General features: G+C 45.6%; 1 protein-coding gene across 3 annotated transcripts in view; it reads left to right on the top strand.

Annotated features, from left to right (window-relative positions):
• The window catches only part of epha4b (eph receptor A4b), a 128,684-nt gene that overhangs the window by 13,247 nt on the left and 89,535 nt on the right, over positions 1–25,902 (top strand). For all 3 annotated transcript variants that reach the window (XM_036966038.1, XM_036966037.1, XM_036966039.1), the window contains exons 2-5: positions 6,199–6,263; positions 17,248–17,448; positions 17,640–17,747; positions 18,058–18,409. In XM_036966038.1, coding sequence (XP_036821933.1) covers positions 6,199–6,263; positions 17,248–17,448; positions 17,640–17,747; positions 18,058–18,409 — 726 coding nt within the window. The remainder of the gene's footprint in view (positions 1–6,198; positions 6,264–17,247; positions 17,449–17,639; positions 17,748–18,057; positions 18,410–25,902) is intronic.

The raw sequence follows: 25,902 nt of genomic DNA, 5'->3' as shown, positions 1-25,902 counted from the left end.
CATTGAGTCAATGCAGCCTCCTGCAAGTGAATACATATGAAAACAGGAACTAAGTACAGTACATGATTTGTTCACATCACATTGTGAATACATATGAAAACAGGAACTAAGTACAGTACATGATTTGTTCACATCACATTGTTGGGTGTAATTTACGACTAAATTCACTTTCATGCTGTATTGAACATCGGATGGAAATAGAATTGCTGAGACTACAAATATGAGGTGGATCAGACAAAAAGGCACGGTAGAAGATGGACCATTTGTTGTTAAGTGTTGTCTCTAGGTGATTGGGTTTGTATCGAGCTCCTCCGTTGATGGTTTGTGTGTGTGTGTGTGTGTGTGTGTGCGCGCATGCGTGGGCGTGTGTGTGTCTATTACATGAGAGTGAATCTGACCCAGGTCTGAGTGAGTGAATGATGAGCTGTGTGTTTTAACTCCGGGCCAGAGCTACTCTGACCAGGGTTAGATTACACAGACACAGGCCTTACACCACTCCCTGGAGAAAGAGAGAGGGAGAAGAAGAGGTTCGGCGGGGACTTCATCCCTTCAACACAGTATCATGCTACAGATTTAGGCTTGCTCTCTCCCAGCACACGCACAAACACACGCACACACACATTCTAGTGGTATCAGCAGACAGGATACTGTTGCTGCTATATTATTGATGAGAGGATGGGTCATTGATCACAAGTGATAAGTGCTATTGACAGGAGGTGTGAAGAAAGTGTGTGTGTGTGCTTCTGTGTGTTTTTCTGTGTGTGTGTGTGTGAGAGTCTTTGCGCTTGAGTGCGTGTGTGTGTATGGGACAGCGCGACCCAGGGTCCCTAGGCCCTCGTTGAGCATAGGGAAGTGCAGTCAGCACTTTTGGGGCTATGGAGGTCACCTCAGCAAAACTGTACACAGTATATTACATTAGGCATTATGCCACTACTGTACACTGCAGAAGTGAATGTAAGGTGTGTACATTTCATCATCCTTATTATCAAACCACTGTTAATTCTGCTATTACAGTGTGTGTCCATGACCTGAACCCTAGTGTCTAATGGTCTTATATTCTCTAAGCAGTGAGGCTGGACTGAGGGTGGGGCAGAGAGCTGGAGTTGACCTTTACAACACAGCAGGAGCTAGCTGTTGTTCATTTTCCCCCCACAATCTCTGTCTCACACACACACACACACACACACACACACACACACACACACACACACACACACACACACACACACACACACGTGTGCGCTAGCAGGCTTGGACGCATGCGCATTCACATGCAGGCACTACACACACACACACACACACACACACACACATTGTAATCTGTAATGCACCATGACAGCCCCCCCCCCCCCCCCCCCCCCCCCACATTGCACTGAGCTGTGGAGAGTGACTGGTGCTCTTATACAGTGCCATCAGAAAGCATTCCTACCCCTGCACTTATTCCACATTTTGTTGTGTTACAGCCTGAATTCAAAATGGATTAAATAGATTTGAGCAAATGTGGTGAAGATGAAATACAGTAATATCTCATTTACAGACCGTAAGTATTCACATCCCTAAGTCAATACTTTGTAGAAGCACCTTTGGCGGCGATTACAGCTGTCTTTCTGGGTAAGTCTCTAAGAGCTTTACACATCTGGATTGTACAACATTTGCACATTATTCTTTTAAAAATTCTTCAAGCTCTTGTCAAGTTGATTGTTGATCATTGCTAGTCAGCCATTTTCAAGTCTTGCCAAAGATGTTGAAGCTGATTTAAGTCAAAACTGCAAGTTGGCCACTCAGGAACATTCAATGTCGTCTTGGTCAGCAACTCCAGTGTAGATTTGGGCTTGTGTTTTAGGTTATTGTCCTGCAGAAAGGTGAATTTGTCTCCTAGCTGACTGAACAAGATTTTCCTCTTGGATTTTGCCAGTGCTTATAGCTGTATTCTATTTATTTGTATCCTATCAATCTCCCTAGTCCTTGCCGATGACAAGCATACCCATAACATGATGTGTTGTGTTTGATTTGCCCCAAACATAATGGTTCAGGACAAAAAGTTAATTTCTTTCTTTCATTTTAAAAAAAAGTGTTACTTAAGTATGACTTAAAAAAAAAAAGTATTAATATATTTTAAAGCATTACTTAAGTGCCTTGTTGCAAACAGGATGCATGTTTTGGAATATTTTGTATTCTGTACAGTCATCCTTCTTTTCTTTGCGAGGCATTGAACAACCTCCCTGGTCTTTGTGGTTGAATCTGTGCTTGAAATTCATTACTTGATTGAGGGACGTTACAGATCATTTTATGTGTGAGGTACAGAGATGGGGTAGTCATGATAAAATGAATGTTATCCACTATAATTGAACATGGAATGAGTCCATGAAACTTTTTATGCGATTTGTTAAGCACATTTTTACTCCTGAATTTATCTAGGCTTGCCATAACAAAGCATTTGAATACTTATTGTGTGTAGATCAGTGACACAACGTTGAAATTTAAAACATTTTTAATTCAGGATGTAACACAACAAAATGTGGAAAGAGAAAGAGCGAGAGAGAGGCAGTGAAAAAGAGAAAGAGAGAGAGAGAGGCAGTGAAAAAAAGAAAGAGAGAGAGGCAGTGAAAAAGAGAGAGAGAGAGGCGGTGAAAAAGAGAGAGAGAGGCAGTGAAAAAGAAAAAGAGAGAGAGAGGCAGTGAAAGAGAGAAAGAGAGAGGCAGTGAAAGAGAGAAAGAGAGAGGCAGTGAAAAAGAAAAAAAGAGAGAGAGGCAGTGAAAGAGAGAGAGAGGCAGTGAAAAGAGAGAGAGAGGCAGTGAAAGAGAGAGAGAGGCAGTGAAAGAGAGAGGCAGTGAAAGAGAGAGAGAGGCAGTGAAAGAGAGAGAGAGAGAGGCAGTGAAAAAGGGAGCGACAGATACAGTGAAAAAGAGAGAGAGAGGCAGTGAAGGAGAGAGAGAGAGGCAGTGAAAAAGAGAGAGAGAGAGGCAGTGAAAGAGAGAGAGAGAGGCAGTGAAAAAGAGACAGAGACAGTGAAAAAGAGAGAGAGAGAGAGGCAGTGAAAGAGAGAGAGAGAGGCAGTGAAAGAGAGAGAGAGAGAGGCAGTGAAAAAAAGAGAGAGAGAGGCAGTGAAAGAGAGAGAGGCAGTGAAAAAAAGAGGGAGAGAGAGAGAGGCAATGAAAAAGAGAGACAGAGACAGTGAAAGAGAGAGAGAGAGGCAGTGAAAGAGAGAGAGAGAGGCAGTGAAAAAGAGAGAGAGGCAGTGAAAAAGAGAGAGCGAGAGGCAGTGAAAGAGAGGCAGTGAAAGAGAGAGACAGAATGCAGTGAAAGAGAGAGAGAGAGGCAGTGAAAAAGAGAGAGACAGAGACAGTGAAAAAGAGAGAGAGAGAGGCAGTGAAAAAGAGAGAGAGATTGAGAGGCAGTGAAAAAGAGAGAGAGAGAGGCAGTGAAAAAGAGAGAGAAAGAGGCAGTGAAAGAGAGAGCAACAGAGACAGTGAAAGAGAGAGACAGAGACAGTGAAAAAGAGAGAGAGAGAGAGTCAGTGAAAAAGAGAGAGAGAGAGAGGCAGTGAAAAAGAGAGAGAGAGAGACAGTGAAAAAGAGAGAGAGGGGCAGTGAAAAAGAGAGCGACAGAGACAGTGAAAGAGAGAGAGCGAGAGAGAGAGAGAGAGAGACAGTGAAAAAAAAAGAGAGAGAGAGAGGCAGTGAAAAAAAGAGAGAGAGAGAGAGAGAGGCAGTGAAAAAGAGAGACAGAGACAGTGAAAAAGAGAGAGAGATAGGCAGTGAAAGAGAGAGAGGCAGTGAAAGAGAGAGAGGCAGTGAAAGAGAGAGACAGAATGCAGTGAAAGAGAGAGACAGAGACAGTGAAAAAGAGAGAGACAGTGAAAGAGAGAGAGAGAGGCAGTGAAAGAGAGAGACAGAGACAGTGAAAAAGGGAGAGAGAGGCAGTGAAAAAGAGAGAGAGAGGCAGCGAAAGAGAGAGAGAGAGAGAGGCAGTAAAAGAGAGAGACAGAGACAGTGAAAAAGAGAGAGACAGAGACAGTGAAAAAGAGAGAGAGAGAGGCAGTGAAAAAGAGAGCGACAGAGACAGTGAAAGATAGAGAGAGAGAGAGGCAGTGAAAAAGAGCGAGAGAGAGGCAGTGAAAAAGAGAGCGACAGAGACAGTGAAAAAGAGAGAGAGAGGCAGTGAAAAAGAGAGAGAGAGAGAGGCAGTGAAAGAGAGAGAGAGAGAGGCAGTGAAAAAGAGAGAGAGAGGCAGTGAAAAAGAGAGAGAGAGAGAGAGGCAGTGAAAAAGAGAGAGAGAGAGGCAGTGAAAGAGAGAGAGAGAGGCAGTGAAAAAAAGAGAGAGAGAGAGGCAGTGAAAGAGAGAGAGGCAGTGAAAAAGAGAGAGAGAGAGGCAGTGAAAGAGAGAGCGACAGAGACAGTGAAAGAGAGAGCGACAGAGACAGTGAAAAAGAGAGAGAGAGGCAGTGAAAAAGAGAGAGAGGCAGTGAAAAAGAGAGAGAGGCAGTGAAAAAGAGAGACAGAGACATTGAAAAAGAGAGAGAGGGAGAGAGGCAGTGAAAAAGAGAGACAGAGACAGTGAAAAAGAGAGAGAGAGAGGCAGTGAAAGAGAGAGAGAGAGGCAGTGAAAGAGAAAGAGAGAGACAGTGAAAGACAGAGCGACAGAGACAGCAGAGAAGATGTTGGACTGTTCTTATGGCACTAGTGCTACCTGCGGGCTAGATAAATGTCCCGTGCACACAGCAGACACACTCTCCCTACTGCTTTATTCATTTAGAAATGTCACGTTCAGTGGAGAGGGGAGGCAAATGCGTTTCATTAGCCACCAGGCCCAGGCGCCCTCTGAGAGGAGGAATGTAGAAAGACTCATATCTAAATGTGGAACAGGAGCTAGATGAAAATAAAGCAGTCTACTCTGTTTTCTGCTCCTGGGTGTGTTCGTCTTTCCCGAGTGGAAAAAAAAGTGTGATATAAAAGATTCATTTTGTACTATAATGTTTTTCGTCATCTTCCAACAAGAATGAATTGGACGTCTGGAGAGATGAAGTTCCCCGACTTTTAGCTGGTTAGCCCTCATTTGAGATTTGGTTCTACTGTAAGTGCCGAGATTATCCTTGAAAATACTGCCTGTGTCTGTGTTTTGGCACTAGTTCCCCCTGGTTTCCTGGGTCAGTTATTAAAGCCAACTGATGATGTTTCAGGTCAGGAGCCTGGACAGCTGATCTGGGACCTGTGGCTGAGAGCCCGAGGAGTAACTCTCTTTTGGCCCTAGTCAGACCTCTGGCACAGAATGAGAGAAAGAGAGAGATGGAGATGTAGCGAGTGTGAAAGGGAGAGAAGCAGATTGAAAGAGACAGAAAAGAGAGGGTGAGAGAGACAGCAGGTAAGAGAGGGCAGAGAAGCGAGAGGGCAGAGAAGCGAGAGGGCAGAGAAGCGAGAGGGCAGAGAAGCGAGAGGGCAGAGAAGCGAGAGGGCAGAGAAGAGAGAGGGCAGAGAAGAGAGAGAGGGAGAGAGAGAGAGAGAGCGCGCACAAGAAGTAGCAAAGCAGAGAGCGATAGGGAGATAGAGAGGGGAGGGAGGGAGGGAGAGAGAGGAGGGAGGGAGGGGGCTGGCGGCAGCCTCTGCAGATGGAGGATAATTAAATATTAATGGTTAGCAGTGGTGAGGCCATAATTAGGGCTCAATGGCGTCAGGCAGGGAAAGCACAGTTCACACACCGTGGGAGAAACTGGCTCCATCTGGATCTAAATACACAGCCTTTTAGCTATCTCTTAGCCTTTCTGTCTCAACCTCACTCCTTCTCTCTGGCCGTCCATCCCTCCGTCCTCCTCCATCCGGACATTCCTCTCATTCTTCATCGCTCTCTCTATTCCCATCTCTCTTCTTTGCTGTCACTCTCACCAGCCCTTGCCTTTCTCTCTCCCTCTATCAATCATTTCTTTCTCCATCCATCTCTCCACCCCTCACTCCGTCCCTTTGCTATGGAAAGGGGTAAGGGTGTGTGGTGGAGCCTGTGTGAATCTGAGGCAGTAAATGTTGTTCTAATGTGCTGTTGTAAAGTGCTATCCCATTGACCTGGCCTCACCCCCCTCCCCCCCTCCCCCCACCGTTGACAGCACAGATGTTCCAATAACCACGACGGCCCTCCCTTCCTCTGGTGTCTTATTGCTGTAATAGTGTGTGTTGTGTTAACCAGTCTGTTCTCTCTGTCTGTCTGCAGTGACGTTGTTGGACTCCATGTCTGCTCTGGGAAACCTAGGCTGGGAGGCCTACCCTGCCGAGGGGGTGAGTAGCGCTGTGACATCACTTTCTGTACGAGGCGGCCATACTGGATCAATCTTGATCCACAGGCGCTCACACAGACACAAACTTTACCAAACCAACTTTAACCCAGTGTTCATTTTGGCAGTGTGTTTTAGATTTAGTTTCATCTTAGTCATTTTGACAAAAATATAATGAAGTCTTATATACTGGCCACACCCGCGAGCGTTGCAAAATAAGTGTACACATACATGTTATTCATTCATTGCATCCAAACTGCTCGCGCGCATCACCGAGCATCTGTGTAGCCAAGCGCTAAAATAGAACTTGGTTCTATTTGTCATGCTTGACGCGATGCAAGTCCCACCTCTCCCATCTCCCCATTGGGTATTAGGAGCATATAACCACGTGGGTGATTGAAAGATGAACTGAGGTCCACACTCCAGTCCAGTTGGTGGTGGTAATGCACTTTAAAGTTGGTTGCCAACCGCCATATGAAGTCCAACGAAGAAGAAAAAGACTGAAGGCGGAGAGATTACTAGAAACTAACTCGGTTTCCCTTTTATCTGTGGATTAATTGTCGGAGTAGAGGACCTTGTGCATTTCAGGTAAAATAACAACCCAATGTTTATATCCAAGGACAAATGATCTAGCAACAGCAAGCTAGCTAGCTAAATTGCCATGAATTATTAATGCTTTTCGACCTGTCCCCAAGTTAATACAGTTGGTTCAGAGTTCTTACTGATATTTCAACCTGCGTGTCCTGATCGCGTCTGGTGTGGATTGACAAAATCAACAAGCGAGCGATGGCGCACGCGGACGCCCAGTCTGGTCAGCATGTTAGCCTCATTTTTGTCATTTGAATATTGATTTAGTCTAGTTATTGTCAAAATGACGAAAACAGAGGGCCATTTTAGTCAACTAAATGCCCTTTCATTGTAGTCACATTTTAGTCACATCACAGTCACATCACATTTGTATTGCCTCGTTAACCTATAGTAAACGTGAATCACTCACTTCCATGTGCACATACATACATTGGGTCTACCTACACATTTTTCTTCATAACATATTCTCTTCCCAACAGCAGACAAATGATACACATATACAGTACATAAGAATAATATTATATTATAGAAGAATGATCTTGCCATGGAAATTCCTAATTCAGCCTAAATAGATATTGCACATTACATACAAAACAAACAGACACGAGAGCGAGAGAGAAGTCGTGTCTACACTTGACACTGACATGCGACTTCTGCTACCAGAATACGAAGATGGAAATGGGTCTAGGCACACAATAGTCGCTTTGTGGTCTGATTGTGTTCAGATCTGGCTGACCACTTCAGGTGGTGGTCAGGGATGCATTGTGTGTGGGGTTTTCTCCTCAGTCTGGATGCAATCAGGCTACTGAAAGCGCATACAGTGGGCGACATCATCAGCACTTCTCCCACAAGTCTCCAGAAAACGTATGTTTTGGGTCCGAGAGGCACTTTGTCATTATAACGTTGGAGGAGATATGTTCATGTGCGTAACGTGTTTGGTGGCCTCATAAATGCTAGCCAGCTAGCTAATATTTCGAAAAAATATATTTTGTTTGGCTATAGTTATGCTAACCCGTTTGCAATCTCTTTAGCTTTGCTTGCTAGCTACAGAGGCTAGCTGGCTAGTTAGCTACAGTAGTTAGCAACTGCCATCAGTTGTTGTGTTATCATATTTTGCCTGTTCCACCATTTGTAGAATGCATACTGACATTTGAATATAGCGTGGGAATAGGGAGTCACATTTAAATGTGGGTGTAGACACATGACGCGTTCGGAATTCCATGATTAGAGCTCTATGATAAGAATAAAAGTCAAACGGGGGCTAATGGCTTCGAACGGGAGATAATGACTATTTCGACCAGTGATGTAGTCGAGTCACTAAACCTCGAGTACCGAGTCCCCTGTGCTCAAGTCCGAGTCACGAGTCCCTATGGCTGAAGTCTTCACTCCCAGTGCTCGAGTCCTGGTCCAAGTGCTCAAGTCTGAGTCATTGGGTCCACATTAACTGAAAATAAAGTAATTTACCCAGTCAGACATAGCGTAGTGACAAGAGCAATTTAGTCAATCAATAGTTTTCTATCAGTTTTCGTTGTGCCACCAAATATTTGCATATATGCTACTGATAATGTTACCAGGGCTCCGTTCAGTTGAAAAACAGTCTCAAACGTTGTAGATAAAAATTCCATGAGTAGAGCCGCGGTCATTCCTTATTCAACACGTTCCAAAACGTTGTGTCCTGCTGAATGAGCCACAGGTTGTTAGCTATAGTTAGCTAATGAAGTAACATGACAAAGTGTAACCGTGACAAATGGTTAATGGTCCGGTCTGCAAGTAGCCTAGTTTTAGAACGGCCCGCGATATGCTTTATGGATGTAAAACAAAATGTAACGCCGGTATTATGGGTCATGTCTTTTCAACAGTAGCATAAGGGCTAAAATCAAACCGTTTTCTCTGGGGAAAAGAGGGAGTCTTGGCTGCGTTGGCTCCAGAGCCCGTATGTGAAATGCAGCGGGAGAAGGGGGAGGGTTGAGCGAGACTACAAATTCAAAGATAAACTACTTTTCTATAACCTACTTACTCAAGCAATTGAAAACACATAACTAGACAGTTTTTTTCACTTTAAAGCTCAATTCTACTATTGTTTTTTAAAATTTAAACAGGACAGGTGTTAGCTAACCAGAAGTCTGGCGGTGACTGGTTAGCTAAGGTGAAGCAAGAAAGTTGCCTGTGCGACGTGTATAATCGGAGGCAGAGCTGGAGCGGGGGCCTGTCTAGCCACACTCATCGCTTGCTCCCCCGCAGCTCACCAGCTGATGTAGACTGTGTCTGCCGGGTGTGCCGCATCCTTCCCACTTCTGAACAGAACTGAGCTGCGCGTCTGTGCTGCTAATATGAATTGTGCTTATCACCGAAAAGCTCTCAATCGCCAATCAAATCAAATTTTATTTGTCACATACACATGGTTAGCAGATGTTAATGTGAGTGTAGCGAAATGCTTGTGCTTCTAGTTCCGACAGTGCAATAATAACCAACGAGTAATCTAACCTAACAATTCCACAACTACTACCTTATACACACAAGGGATAAAGGGATAAAGAATATGTACATAAAGATATATGAATGAGTGATGGTACAGAACGGCATAGGCAAGATGCAGTAGATGGTATCGAGTACAGTATATACATATGAGATGAGTAATGTAGGGTATGTAAACAAAGTGGCATAGTTTAAAGTGGCTAGTGATACATGTATTACATAGAGATGCAGTAGATGCAGCAAGACGCAGCAGTTTAAATGAGTACAGTATATACATACACATATGAGATGAGTAATGTAGGGTATGTAAACATTATATTAAGTGCCATTGTTTAAAGTGGCTAGTGATACATTTTTACATCAATTTCCATCCATTTCCATTATTAAAGTGGCTGGAGTTGAGTCAGTATGTTGGCAGCAGCCACTCAATGTTAGTGGTGGCTGTTTAACAGTCTGATGGCCTTGAGATAGATCTCTCCAAAACAACATTGTCCAGTCCACCTAGTAGTCAGATTTTAGTCACAGAGATCATTTTGTCTCGTCAAAAAATTATTTTAGTTTAGGTTATAGTTTTTGTCGGAATCTAATTTAGTTATGGTCTCGCCAATTGCGACTGAAAAACAGGTGTTTGACTAATGTTTTGTCACAATTGTGTTGTTGACGAAAATAACAATGCACTCATCACGACAATAGGCGCTTGTGTAGACCTGAAAGCATTGGATCGGTGAACGCGGTATGAAACTCTGACTCTGGCTGGAGACACTGACATCAGTGAGGTAGTCGTTTTATTAGAATCAGTGAGTTGTCTAGAGTGGAGTGCAGGGTGTATTCAGTAGTAGCAGTGCAGAGAGAGAGAGAGAGCCGTGGAGGTTAGAGCGATGGCTTCTTAAGCATTCTATAGCTATATTTGGAGTCTGGAGGGGGAATTTACTAATTATTTCCGCTGCGCTGAAAATAATGTGACTGTCGCTGGCTCCGTTTTATTTTTTTTGGTGACTGCGATTTGGGGGGGGGGGGGGGGGGCGGGGGGGGTTAATATTTTTTACGTAACACCGGGGTTGAGTTGCGTAACGTTCTGCTGTGAAGGTAACAGCCCAGGAAGTCGCAGAATGCCAGTGTCACGCCTCTTTAGAGCACAACAGAGGAATGGAGAGAAAGAATGAACAAATGAAAGGAAATCCGTCAAGAAAGAGCAGAGGAATGTTAGTAGAAACCAGCTGAGCCAGAGAGTGATAGGGGACAGAGAGTGATAGGGGACAGAGAGTGATAGAGGACAGAGAGTGATAGGGGACAGAGAGTGATAGGGGACAGAGAGTGATAGGGGACAGAGAGTGATAGAGGACAGAGAGTGATAGAGGACAGAGAGTGATAGAGGACAGAGAGTGATAGGGGACAGAGAGTGATAGGGGACAGAGAGTGATAGAGGACAGAGAGTGATAGGGGACAGAGAGTGATAGGGGACAGAGAGTGATAGAGGACAGAGAGTGATAGAGGACAGAGAGTGATAGAGGACAGAGAGTGATAGGGGACAGAGAGTGATAGGGGACAGAGAGTGATAGGGGACAGAGAGTGATAGAGGACAGAGAGTGATAGGGGACAGAGAGTGATAGGGGACAGAGAGTGATAGAGGACAGAGAGTGATAGAGGACAGAGAGTGATAGAGGACAGAGAGTGATAGGGGACAGAGAGTGATAGGGGACAGAGAGTGATAGAGGACAGAGAGTGATAGGGGACAGAGAGTGATAGGGGACAGAGAGTGATAGAGGACAGAGAGTGATAGAGGACAGAGAGTGATAGAGGACAGAGAGTGATAGGGGACAGAGAGTGATAGAGGACAGAGAGTGATAGGGGACAGAGAGTGATAGGGGACAGAGAGTGATAGGGGACAGAGAGTGATAGAGGACAGAGAGTGATAGGGGACAGAGAGTGATAGGGGACAGAGAGTGATAGGGGACAGAGAGTGATAGAGGACAGAGAGTGATAGGGGACAGAGAGTGATAGGGGACAGAGAGTGATAGGGGACAGAGAGTGATAGGGGACAGAGAGTGATAGGGGACAGAGAGTGATAGGGAACAGAGAGTGATAGGGAACAGAGAGTGATAGAGGACAGAGAGTGATAGAGGACAGAGAGTGATAGAGGACAGAGAGTGATAGAGGACAGAGAGTGATAGGGTACAGAGAGTGATAGGGGACAGAGAGCTAAAATCTTGAGTATTTTCTTTCTGTCAGTGAAGGCAGCTTAATTGAAAGGAAGTCGGTGTGATTACAGCCTTGTTTGCTGGCAACACCAAGGCTGTGGGTTTCATTCCAGCGTGAATGCTTAGCTGAATGTATAATGTTAACCACAGACCTGGGTCAAATAGGTATTTCAAATACTTTAGGTATAATCTTGATTGGAGGTGGGTGGAGTTTGCACTTTTTTGGGGACGATCACATTGGTCCCCTTGTATCGGGGCAGGCTAAAACAAACAGTCGACGGTTGGACATATGTATTTCACCCAGGTCTGGTTTACAGTTTGAAATAAAGACCACACTATTTAACACGCCACCTTGGTGGTTCAAGGTGCCTGCTTTGTGCCCGTGCTCTCGCACCCACTAGGTGAGTAGGGAGGGGGGGGGGGGAGTAGTTACTTCAGATGACATAGGACACACAGGCTGGTTGAGTCACTCCACAGCGTCAGGAGATAACAACAGGGATGATGATACCCTGCATTAGCCTGCATTGCCCTGCACCTCACCTCACAGCAGCCTGAAGTCACCCGAAGAAATAGAGGGAGAGAGAGCGAGGGGTAGAGGGGGGAGAAAGAAAGAGAAGCGAGAGAGAGAGAGAGAGCGATACAGAGAGAGAGAGAAAAATAGTGAGAGGGAGGGCAGATAGAAGGAGAGCGAGATAACGAGTGAGATGGAAAGCGATAGAGAGAATGAGAGAGGGAGAGAACGACACACTCAGAGTTAAATGATGCAAGATAAACACCCGGCTTTAGCACCAGTAATAACCGGACGATTGACATGCATTTGTCTTTTCATGGTTTTTCTTCTGTTCAAGAACCAGACGTTTAGGCTGTCAACGAGTCTGACATGTGGCAGCAACCCTAGGGAACTGAAAAACGCATTATAGGCTACACCCCTCTCTCTCTCTCTCTCTCTCTCTCTCTCTCTCTCTCTCTCTCTCTGTCTCTCTCTGTCTCTCTCTCTCTCTGTCTCTCTGTCTCTCTCTCTCGCTCTCTCTCTCTCTCTGTCTCTCTCTGTCTCTCTCTCTCTCTCTCTGTCTCTCTGTCTCTCTCTCTCTCTCTCTCTATCTGTCTCTCTCTCTCTCTCTCTCTCTCTCTCTCTCTCACACAGAGAAGAAAATGGGAAATTAGTTCTCTCAACGGGAGAGAAAAAGGGAGGAGAGAGACAGAGAGAGGGAGAGAGAGATATAAACAGGGGGCTGAGGTGCTGAGCAGCATGTCTCTCTGGGTCTTGTGTTTCATATAAGGGGGATTATCTAGTTAAACCCGGACCCCTGAACCTGCAGAGAGGTCACACAGACATTCCCACCGTTCAAGATATGGCCTTAGCTGGATAGCTGTCTCTCTGACTCAATCCACCACCACTTGACCCCCACAGGTCAGACTTAGTACGGCCTGCCCCAGAGCCAGATGTGTGCTGGAGTCTGAGCAGAGCGACCCACTTCTATCACACAACTGGGGTGTTTGTGTTTCTGCGGCAGGATAGAAAACAAACACAACCAGTAATGATATTGCTTGTAGCTCTTTCCTGCAGTCAAATGACCTAGTGGCCTCATGGGTGGAATGTTATTCATATTTGTCATTATTTCATAATTAATAAACATTATTTTTAAAAAGCCACCGAAAATCCAGTGTTTCTGTGTCAAACGGTTTGTTATATTTCCGTCTTCTGTGATGGATATAAAGTGTAATATTGAGATGCAAACTCAAAATGTAATACATTTCAACTCTATAGTTCATGTGTGTGAGGTGTATACTTTTCTTTCAAAGTAGATTTGTTTAAGACTACCAAGAAACATTCTGTGCGGCCCTGATTTAGCCCACTGCAGTAAAAGGTTCAAATATAGGCCCCATATCTTTATGAGTATATTTGGGAGCACCCCCTTTCTCTGCTCTCTCTCTCTCTCTCTTGTCTCTTAGACAGATGTTATTTCAGAGTTTGATGGCCAATTATGTATAAGTATCTGTAACTACAAGATGATTGCGGGGGGAAATTATGTTAAGCCAATGAAGGGTTTAACCCGAGTCCTGATGTGACGGTTTTAGCCCGCTTCAAAGCAATCAGGCCAGCTTCGCTGTGATTTGTCGAGGGATTAGAACGCTCAAAGAGGAAAGTTCTGTCCAGAATGCTAATTAGCGGTCAAACTGAAATGCCATCGCTATAGCAACAGGTTCACTGATTGAGTGCGAGCGTCGTGTGTGTGTGTGTGTGCGTGTGTGTGCGTGTGTGTGCGTGTGTGTGTGTGTGTGTGTGTGTGTGTGTGTGTGTGTGTGTGTGTGTGTGTGTGTGTGCGCGCGTGTGTGCTTGTGTGCGTGTGTGTGTGTGTTCGGTGATTGAGATAGAGGGGCTAAACTCTCCAACCTGTCTAAACAGTTCTCTCTTTTTCACATCATCCATATGAATGACTTCAGAATTATTTTGTTTAGATAGAAAGTATAGGCTTGTTAGTTTCAATTAAACGTTGGGTTGATTTTCTCGTATTTCCTGGTGAGGGAGGAGGCTTTTAGAAAAAATAGACATCAAGAATATGACCAGCATCATTTGACCTGTACTATATGTTGGAAATGAATAGTCTGTTGTTGGGCGATATGGCCAAAGTATCATATTACGGTATTTTTCACATTTCTTACAGTATTTGATGGTATTTCATGTTTTTGAATAAGACAAATTCTACATCTGCTTTATGAGTAGGGTGTGATCCCAGGGTGACAACACATACTGTTCTTTCTAATTGATTTCAATGAGTCTTTCTCCATTTTGATGGTTTTATACTGTTCAATTCAACTTCATACATTTCTACATTTCCTGCACTCATTTGAGATAATTTCCACACTGCCACGTAGGGCTGTGCGATATTGGCAAAAAATGTAGGCCTTATTTTTAACCAAATGTTGCAATTATCATTATAATTCTATAGTTCAAATATAATAGTGGGCACTTTGAAAACAGTGTTGTTTAACATGATAACGAAGAAAACGGCCAGAGAGGAGTTATTGTGACGGGGTAGGAACCAAAGTGTTGGTCAGTGTTTCCTAGGGGACACTATAATCTTTGGCTATATTAAATGTTTTCTCTTAGCTACTTCATGTAGCTAACATATTCATGATTTGCCTAATCCTCTTCAGCTTAGAAGATACTATTGCACAAACAACTGATTTAGGCCTACAGTACACCATCACTGGTATCAGGCTGTAGCTAGCTGCGTTTCCTCTGACTAGCTAGCCCGTGCTTAAAAAACACAAACTAGAACGCTTGTAGATTCACATTAAGAAGTGGAAACAACATTGTTGCATGTGCTGCATTGACCATGTAGGCTGAATGCAAGTGTCTCGTGGTCGAGCAACAACAAATGCGCTCCTTGAGTGACAGGGCTAGACCTGTGTGGAAAGCGGCATGGAGAGAGAGAGAGAGACAGCGGATATAAATGACTCAAGTAGCGGAGTAAAGTATAAAAAGGTACATTACAGGCTGCATATCACGATTTATCAATACCGGTATATAGTCAAATACACTGTACCACCCAGCCCTAATCTATTATTTCAGAACATTGGACTAAGCGTACATTGGACTAAGAGTTCATCCCTGAGAGAACTGAGGAAAGGATTTGGTGAGGCGCGGATTTCGGTGAAGCACGTCCTTAGGTAGAGAGCTAGTAAAGAAACCCACCTGGCCGCGAGACCAAACTGCCTGACAATCACCAGACTCTTTCACATGGAAAGAGCTCCATAAACAAGCAAGGAAGTCTGTGTAGTCCTCACACTCAACCTCCGCTCTGAGGGAAATAAACAAAACGTCACGAAGCCCTCTTTATTCCTCAATAGCTGTCCTCTTTAACTCCATAATCACCGCTCTCTAGGGAACTTGCCGCGAGTGTGTGCCTCTGTGCAGTGTGTGTGTGTGTGTGTGTGTGTGTACAGCCGTGTATGCCCTCTCAGTCTCCTGTGATGTCCGACTGGTCCCGCTCCACACAGATGGGTCCGTTTAGCTGCCAGCCGCGTCTGTAATTTACCCGCATTCATTCCTCCCTCGCTTTTTCTCTCTCTCTATCCTCATCTGTCGTTCTCTCTCTCTCTCTCTCTCTCTCTCAATCCTCATCTGTTGTTTTTGTTCTTCTAACTGATGAAATAGAACGAGAGAGAGAGAGAGAAAGGGAGAGAGAGAGAGAGAAAGGGAGAGAGAGAGAGGGAGAGGAAAAGAGTTGGCCTCGAGTAGAACACAACTCGTTTTCCATGTCGCTGGTACTCATGACATCGTCGTGGTTACAGCCTGTACACAGGGCATAGGGGTTCCCTTGGCCAGGTCAATTGGTCTGTAATATTCCTGGCCCTACCTATGACAAACTCCTAAATTGTTTCCTCCGTGCTACTCTAGTCCCAGCTCAGGAGCCAGCCCTGTGGAAGGCCCAGTGGATTAAAAGCAGCTGACTGAGAGTCTGTTTCCGTCTGTTTTAGTACTCAAGACTTTAGGTGAAATGTGTCAAGCCTTTGCCGGCTTGTCGACCTGTCGAGTTAAATTATCCCCAAAATCGGAGCTTTTTCTTTCGAGTCTACAACTCCCTTGTCTTTCTCTGTCCTTTTCTCACTTTCTTTCTCTCCTTTGTCTGTCTTAAACCCCCTGTCTTTCTCTTTCTCTCTCAATCCTGCATTCTCTCTCCTTTCTTCATTCTCTCTCTCTTTCTGTCTTTCTCTCTCTCTCTCTCTCTCTCTCTCTCTCTCTCTCTCTCTCTCTCTCTCTCTCTCTCTGTCTCTCTCTCTCTCTCTGTCTCTCTCTCTGTCTCTCTCGCTCTCTCTCTCTCTCTCTCGCTCTCTGTCTTTCTTCTCGCTCTCTCTCCTGTCTATCTCAACTCCAGTATAATTTGCATCCCATCCGAGTGAAATTAGAGGGAAAGTTTTGCAATAGCCAGCTGCACTGACCAGAAAATAGTTGCCTTTGTGTGTGTGTGTCTGAGGTTTGAATGTTGAAATGTGATATGTGTTCATCAATCAGTAGTCTATACAGAGCCTGAAAAGAGACTGGTACTCTGAACTGAGAAGGTGGTCTGTGCATCTCCTCACCCCAAAATGAGATTCATACTGAGTTGGCTCATTGTGTGTGTCTGTGTGTGTGTTTTTAAGCCTAGCTGTCTGCTTCCCCTTTGGTAGGTCCTGGTCCCTGAAACTCTATGAAGCCACACTGGTTTATTTTCCTTTCCTTGAAGGAGTAGAAATGTTTTCTCTCTCATGCGAGAAGTGTTCTGAATTACTTCTCTGAGCACAAGTGGAAACAGATGGCAATATATGAGAGGAGACAAAGTAGCTCTGTCCTACGTCTCTCTCCAGATCAAGGACACACACACACACACACATACACATACACACACATAGTCACTCTCACACACACACACACACACACACACACACACACACACACACACACACACACACACACACACACACACGTACACACACATCCATGCACACACATACACACACACAAATGCACATGTAAGAAAACACGCATACACACGCACGTGCGCGCACTATAATGTGATTACTTAAATGTACACAGATGTTTTTTTGTCACTTAAATACACACGCATACCCCCCCCCCTCCACCCTGCAATCCTCTACCCCCCCCCCCCCCCCCCCCCCCCCGCCCTGCAATCCTCTAACCCCCCCCCCCCCTCCCCCTTCTCTCTCTCTCTCTCTCTGCAGTGGGAGGAGATCAGTGTGATGGATGAGAGGAACACTCCCATGCGTACCTACCAGGTGTGCAACGTGATGGAGGCCAGTCAGAACAACTGGCTGAGGACGCGACACATCGCCCGCGACGGAGCGCAGCGCGTCTACATCGAGATCAAGTTCACCCTCCGAGACTGTAACAGCCTGCCTGGAGTACCCGGCACCTGCAAAGAGGTCCGTCTGTCGACAATTGTTCAATACTCCTTGCCTCAAGGCCATGGTTGACTGAAATGTCATAACGTTTCGAATCTTGACCTTGGAGAAGTGATCTTTCGGTCAAACCGTTTTCCGTAGCATAACGGCATAACAAAATGGCAACGTTTTTTTTAAATCAAATGCAAAATGTCCATTTGTGTGTTTCCCAGACGTTCAACATGTTCTACTATGAGTCCAACAACGCCAACCTGTGGTTCATCAAGGAGAGTCAGTACATCAAGATAGACACCATCGCTGCTGACGAGAGCTTCACACAGGTCAGTGGAAACACAGACTCCCAAAGGGAGAGGTTGCCTCTAACTACAGATCTAGGATCAGAGTACCTTACCCCCCAATCCTAACATGAACCTCAGATTTCCCGAATCATTCTTATCTTAACCATTAGGAGGATGGAACAAGTTCTGACTGGACATGGAGTTAAGGACAACTTACACACTGAGGGCAAAATAATCCCCGTAATAATAATGACCATAAACATCCTTTCCTACTGCGTCCGTTCTAGCTGAAACAGAACTGTAAAATAGGCCAAAGTCTGACTAAATCTGGTTGCTTTCCCCTTCTCTCTAGGTGGATGTGGGCGACCGTGTGATGAAGCTCAACACAGAGGTGCGTGACATCAGCAACCTGAGTAAGAAAGGGTTCTACCTGGCCTTCCAGGACCTGGGAGCCTGCATCGCTCTGGTCTCTGTCCGTGTCTTCTACAAGAAGTGTCCCCTCACCGTGCTCAACCTGGCCCAGTTCCCCGACACCGTCACGGGGGGCGACTCGGCCCTGGTGGAGGTCAGAGGGCTGTGTGTGAACGCGTCAGAGGAGTTCGAGGCCCCCAGGATGTACTGTAGCGCCGACGGGGGCTGGCTGGTGCCCATCGGGAGGTGTGTGTGCAAGCCGGGGTACGAGGAGCATAAAGACTTGTGCCAACGTAAGTGTATTTAATCAATCTTTTTTTTTCACTTCCTTTCTTGAACTGGATTGTTGCTTAAGGGCTTGTAACCACACATCGGCTAGCCAGTGGCGGCTGCTGAGGGGAGGACGGCTCGTAATAATGGCCGGAACGTGTGAATTTCAGTGACAGGTTTTTGGAGAACCTTTCGGAAACCTGAACAAGCGTCTGGGCGAACAGGATGCTAGGCCGCAGATATTTTTTTCCCCCACCGTGGTATCGCGATACTTGGCCCGGTATCGTATTGTTTGTTAAGTGTTGGTATCGGGACAAGTCTTGATAGATCTAGATCTAGTACTCTACTTAGAACGGAGAAACTGTTCCAGAGAGAGTATGAATACAGATAGACGGCAGCGTTGTGGAAAACAATGTGGTTTACCGGGATGGAATGATAACGACTGTGGGTATGTGGGTTACTACCCCCTGTTGGGTAAGGCTGTGTGTGGGTGTGTGTGTGTGTGTGTGTGTGTGTGTTAGGCAACCGCCTTACATAGCAAGGACAATGTTATGAAAAAGAAGGTCGGGAAATGCTTGGAGGCAGCTTGTGTTTGTGAGTGTCTGAGCGAGCGAGAAGATGCGTACGTACCATTTGGAGGAAGTGGAGGAGAGGGGATGCCTCGGGTAGCAGAGTATTAAGTTGTTAAACTCCACAGAGAGAGAGAGTGTGTGTGTGTGTGTGTGTGTGTGTGTGTGTGTGTGTGTGTGTCAGCTGACCATTATCTTCCCTTGCTAGAGCTGTCTTAGGCTCAGTTGTGATAACTCAACCCTGTGGTACTGCATGTAGGTAGGCCGTTTGTTTCTCTGGTAAGATGCAGCTGAACATGCACACGCTTCCTCACGAGTCCTTTGTGAATGTAGATTACAGTACCAATCCTTGTGCTCCGAAGTTCCTAGGAATATAATTGAATAAGAAGAATGGCGAACGTAATAAGAAGAATGGCGAACGTGCAGAGAGACGGCCGAGTTTTAGGTGCGATTTCATTGTGTTTTAGCACCACCCGCTATGTACGAAGGATCAACGCACCAATAATCAGCACAATCTGCTTTTTCAAATTACCGGCATCTTGACTCTAAAATTGGGATCATCTATACTCTGCAAAAAAAAAAAGAGGAACGAGAGCCATGTACAATATGGCATGAAGGCCGCCATCTTTATGCACTTCCGCTATTATTGTGTGCAGGGCTTGGTGCTTTGCATTGTTGTGGCAGATAACTATATTGGAATTACCACAGTTTCACTGCTGAACACTATTTTACGAACTCTCAGTTAAATCTTCATTGCAACTCCAGGTCCAGGCTAACACAGCAAGGCGTTTCACCTCTGGGCAATGTCACTCGTTAACGGAGACACACTCCCACAATAAAAATGGCCATATCTTTTTTTTTACAATCAGGGCCAAGTAATGCTATGTATGTTTTTATAGGTATTTGTTCGTGCTTTAATGCAATACTAACAAGTACTTGTTCAAATATATACTTGTTTTTGTTTGAACAATTACTTGTTACTATTGTAAGATACACTGAGTACACCAAACATTAGGAACACCTATCGTCAGGTCATGGACTCTACGAGGTGTCGAAAGCGTTCCACAGGGATGCTGGCCCATGTTGACTCCAGTGCTTCCCACAGTTGTGTCATGTTGGTTGGATGTCCTTTGGGTGGTGGACCATTCGTGATACACATGCCGAGACATGTTGAGCGTGAAAAACCCGGCAGCGTTGCAGTTCTTGACGCAGACCGGTGCGCCTGACACCTACCACCCTGTTCAAAGAAACTTAAATATTTTGCCTTGCCCATTCACCCTCTGAATGGCACACATACACAATCCATGCCTCAATTGTCCCAAGGCTTAAAAGTCCTTCTTTAACCGGTCTCCTCCCCTTCATCTACACTGATTTGAAGTGGATTTAACAAGAGACGTCGATAAAGGATCATAGCTTCGACCTGGATCCACTTGGTGAGTCTGTCATTGAAAGCTCATGTATGTTTTGTATACGGTGCATTTTAAATCCGTTTTCCCCCCTCATCAATCTACATACAATACCGCTTCATGAAAAAGCAAAAACTGTTTTTAGAAATATTAGCAAATTTATAAAATAGATAACAATTAAAAATCACATTTATATAAGTATGCAGACCCTTTACTCAGACCTTTGTTGAAGCACCTTTGGCAGCGATTACAGCCTCGAGCTTCTCCCATTCTTCTCTGCAGATCCTCTCAAGCGTTGCTGCACAGCTACTTTCAGGTCTCTCCAGAGATGTTCGATCGGGTTCATGTCCGGGCTTTGTCTAGACCCCTCAAGGACATTCAGAGACTTGTCACGAAGTCACTCCTGCGTTGTCTTGGCTGTGTGCTTAGGGTCGTTGTCCTGTTGGAAGGTGAACCTTTGCCCCAGTCTGAGGGCCTGAGCGCTCTGGAGCAGGATCTCTCTGTACTTTGCTCTGCTCATCTTTCCGTCGATCCTGACTAGTCTCTGCTGCTGAAAAACATCCCCACAGCATGATGCTGCCACCACCAGGCTTCATCGTAGGACTGGTGGCAGGTTTCCTCCAGACGTGACGCTTGGCATTCAGGCCAATTAGTTCAATCTTGGTTTCATCAGACCAGAGAATCTTGTTACTCATTGTCTGAGAGTTGTTTGTGTGCCTTTTTGGCAAACTCTAAACGGGCTGTCGTGTCTTTTACTGAGGAGTGGCTTCCGTCTGGCCACTCTACCATAAAGCCCTGATTGGTGGAGCGCTGCAGAGATGTTTGTCCTTCTGGAAGGTTCTCCCATCTCCACAGTGGAACTCTGGAGCTCTGTCAGAGTGACCATTGGGTTTTTGGTCACCTCCCCGACCAAGGCCCTTCCCCCTCTGAATGCTGCAAACAAACCTTTGTGTGGAGACAACTCTCAAATAAACACTACCTATGGGCATTAATATGGAGTTGGTCCCCCCTTTGCTGCTATAACAGCCTCCGCTCATCTGGGAAGGCTTTCCACTAGATGTTGGAACATTGCTGCGGGGACTTACTTCCATTCAGCCACAAGAGCATTAGTGAGGTCTGGCGCTGATGTTGGGCGATTAGGCCTGGCTCGCAGTCAGCGTTTCAATTCATCCCAAAGGTGTTCGATGGGGTTGAGGTCAGGGCTCTGTGCAGGCCAGTCAAGTTCTTCCCCACCGATCTCAACAAACAATTTCTGTATGGACCTCACTTTGTGCACAGGGGCATTGTCATCCCCAAACTGTTGCCACAAAGTTGGAAGCACAAAATCATCTAGAATGTCATTGTACGCTGTATCTTTAAGATTTCCCTTCACTGGAGCTAAGGGGCCTAGCCCACCAAACTTTACAGTTGGCACTATGCATTGGGGCAGGTAACATTCTCCTGCCATCCACGAAACCCAGATTTGTCCGTGGACTGCCATATGGTGATCTTAGGCTTGGGTGTGGCTGCTCGGCCATGGAAGCCCATTTCATGAAGCTCTCTTGACGAACAGTTCTTGTGCTGACATTGCTTCCAGAGACAGTTTGGAACTCAGTAGTGAGTATTGCAACCGTGGACAGGTCGATGTTTACATGGTACTCGCTTCAGCACTCTGTCCTGTTCTGTGAGCTTGTGTGGCCTACCACCTCTCAGCTGAGCCGATGTTGCTCCTAGACGTTTCCACTTCACATAACAGCACATAACAGTTGACCGGGGAAGCTCTAGCAGTGCAGAAATGTGATGAACTGACTTGCTGGATAGGTGGCATCCTATGACGGTGTCACGTTGAAAGTCACTGAGCTCTCCAGTAAGACCATTCTACTGCCAATGTTTGTCTATGGAGATTGCATGGCTGTGTGCTCAATTTTATACACCTGTCAGCAATGGGTAGGTAGAACTTACCCTAGAGCTTTACATTGTAATTCCATTGCCGATTGTCTGGTCTTGATCAATATTGCATATTTTAAAAGAAGACCTAAACGTTAAGAATAACTATGTCAATAATCACTCAGCTTTTAACAAAGAGGTCTGGAGGTCACAAAGAGACGTGACACCCCTGTGTAACGCTCTAATGTGCCCCCAGAAGCACAGCACAATGCTTTTAGTACTAAACACACTGCTCCAAACAAAAAAGAAGGTGTCTGCCCCGCCCTCTTAGCTACTCAGAGCTTCTGAAGAGCTTCCACAGGGAAAAGTAAGGTAACACTGACTCACTAATGCATTTAAATCAGCCTGGCTCTCGCTCTCTCTCTTCCCCCTTTCTTGCTCTCTTGTCTCTCTATCTCTCGCTCCACCCCCATCCCTCTCTCATCCCTCCTTTTTGTCTCCCTCTCCCCTTTTCTCTTTTGTACTGTGTGAGGTGTTAATGGAATCATTACTGCTCCGGTCCCTGTCAGACACCCAAACAACCAGACTCCTCCAATTATATATAATATGTTATCTTTCCCCATTTGCTAGTTTTTGCTGCTGTTCTCTTGTTCTGTAATGGTACTGCTGTCTCCCTTCACCTAGCGCCCCTTTCATCTCCCTCTCTCTAGACAGACAGCCAACAGAGGTAGAAAGAGAGCGAGACCGAGAGCTCTTTACTGACGCAACTCACCCTTGTCCTCCATCTTCCTCCAACTCCCGCTCTTAAATGTACTCTTAATCCCCCTTCTCCCCTATGCACTTTCTCTCCCTCTCCCTCTCACTCTCCCTCTCTCTCTCTCTCTTTCTCTCTCTCTCTCTCTCTCTCTCTTTCTCCCTCTCCCTCTTTCTCTCTCTCTCTCTCCCTCTCCCTCTCCCTCTCCCTCTTTCTCTCTCTCTCTCTCTCTCTCTCTCTCTCTCTCTCTCTCTCTCTCTCACTCTCTCTCTCTCTCTCTCTCTCTCTCTCTCTCTAGCTGTCCGTTGTGTCACTAAGGGGCTTGGGGACCTCTGGACTGATGATTCTGCTCTCCCCCTCTTTAAACATTTATAAGCCATGGATCTCTCTTTCCTCTCTTTCTCTTTTTCGTAAAGCAAAAAGCAAAACAGAAATGTAAATGATAGTTGAGGTAACAGGACGTGTGCGTGTGTTTTTAGACCCTTTAGTAATTAATTGACTGTATTTAAGTCAGATGAGATATCATGTTAGGAGCTCTCTCTCTCTCTCTCTCTCTCTCTCTCTCTCTCTTTCTGTTTGTCACTCTCCATTTCTCTCCTTACTCTCTCCGTGTCTGTATTTTACACCCCCGCTCTCCCTCCCTATCTCCCTCTCTGCTCTCCTATTGGCTGTGAAGCCTACATTCACATGAATTCATCCTCATCTGCCCTGTTACTGGGGTTACATAATCATCCAATACATACACAACACACACTCTCTCTCTCTCTCTCTCTCTCTCGCTCTCTCTCTCTCTCTCTCTCTCTCTCTCTCTCTCTCTCACACACACACTCCCTCTCCCACTCCCTCTCCTCTCCTGCGTGTGTCAGTGTGTCTCTCTGTCAGTGAGCAGTGTGTGTGTGGATGTTCCTGCAGCCTGTGGGTCTGTCCTGGGGCTCCACAGTGAAGAACCACGCTGTAGAGCTGTCTGGCCCTGACAGCACCAATTACTGAACCTCTGGACAGAGAGAGGAGAGAGGGAGGAGAGGAGCGAGGGACAGCACACCTGTCCTCCTCAGCAGCCTCTGCCCACCTCTCTAGCACGTCTCTCTTCTCCCTCTCTTTCTTTCTCTCTCGTTCTCTGTCCCCTTTCCCTCCCCTCAACCTCTCTCACATCCCTCCTTCTCTCTGTCGCCTTAGTGATTGACGGTGGGAAAGGAGAATGTAGGTCAGGGTGATGTTGAAGTCCATAGCTCTCTGCCTGTCTGTCCTTCACTCCTTCTCTGTCACTGACTGAGAGTACGACTTCATGCTAAGAGCTGGCTTAAAGGGATACGTTCTACGAGTACTAAATCAGTCTCTAAATGGGTTCATGGAATCAGACCTGCTTTTACAGGCTTCTGGTAAACCTGCTTCTGGTAAACAGATCACGTAAGCACGGCGATTGGGACCTGTTGGCTTTGTGCGTGTTCGTCGCTGAGACAAACGTTAGAGTAGAACTGTGTATGAGATAGGTCAACACAATAAGCCTAGTTCTCTCAGATCCATCAAGTGGAGTGAACGAGGGAAAAGGGAAGGGGATTACTTTTTGATTCAAACCCCAGCCCGATCCGCAACAGAGGCTGATTCTTCCCTTCCGTGCTTTCTTAATAAAGGCAATGGGAACTCAGTCAAATGTCTCCTGGTCAGATGTTCATTCACTCATTCAATCAAACCTTGGCTTGATAACACAGGGATAACTTCATCTCACTGTTGCTTTTTCTCCAGTCTCACTTTATATCCCATCTGAGACTACTGCCTTTGTGAAATAATGAAAGATCGCTTGCCCGCATGCACGCGCGCACACACACACACACACACACACACACACACACACACACACACACACACACACACACACACACACACACACACACACACACACGAACAGCTAGCCTTGTGGGGACACACAATTCAGTCCCATTCAAAATCATATTTACCCCTAACCCTAAACCTTAACCCTAACCCGTACTCTTGCCCTAAACCTAACTTTAACCTAACAACCTAACCAAAAACCTAAGCTTAACCCTAACCCTAAACCTAACCTTTGCTCCTAACCCTATTACTAACCCTACATCCTAACACTAAAAGTAACCCTAGCTCCTAACACTAAAACTAGCCCTAGCTCCTAACCCTAAAACTAACTCTAGCTCCTAACACTAAAACTAACCCTAACCTGTACTCTTTCCCTAAACCTAACCTTAACCTAACAACCTAACTAAAAACCTAAGCTTAACCCTAACCCTAAACCTAACCCTAGCTCCTAACCCTATTACTAACCCTAGATCCTAACACTAAAACTAACCCTAGCTCCTAACCCTAAAACTAGCCATAGTTCCTAACACTGAAACTAACCCTAGCTCCTAACACTAAAACTAACCCTAGCTCCTAACCCTAAAACTAGCCCTAGTTCCTAACACTGAAACTAACCCCAGCTCCTAACACTAAAACTAACCCTAGCTCCTAACCCTAGCTCCTAACATTAAAACTAACCCTAGCTTCTAACCCTAGCTCCTAACCCTAAAACTAGCCCTAGTTCCTAACACTAAAACTAACCCTAGCTCCTAACACTAAAACTAACCCTAGCTCCTAACCCTAAAACCAACCCTAGCTCCTAACCCTAGCTCCTAACACTAAAACTAACCCTAGCTCCTAACCCTAGCTCCTAACACTAAAACTAACCCTAGATCCTAACACTAAAACTAACCCTAGCTCCTAACACTAAAACTAGCCCTAGCTCCTAGCCCTAGCTCCTAACCCTAGCTCCTAACACTAAAACTAACCCTAGCTCCTAACCCTAAAACTAACCCTAGCTCCTAACCCTAGCTCCTAACACTAAAACTAACCCTAGCTCCTAACACTAAAACTAACCCTAGATCCTAACACTAAAACTAACCCTAGCTCCT

Source organism: Oncorhynchus mykiss, chromosome 28 (genome assembly GCF_013265735.2).
Source record: "Oncorhynchus mykiss isolate Arlee chromosome 28, USDA_OmykA_1.1, whole genome shotgun sequence".
Taxonomy (NCBI): domain Eukaryota; kingdom Metazoa; phylum Chordata; class Actinopteri; order Salmoniformes; family Salmonidae; genus Oncorhynchus; species Oncorhynchus mykiss.
The sequence above is the reverse complement of the archived record's forward strand: the minus strand, read 5'-3'. Positions and strand labels throughout refer to the sequence as shown.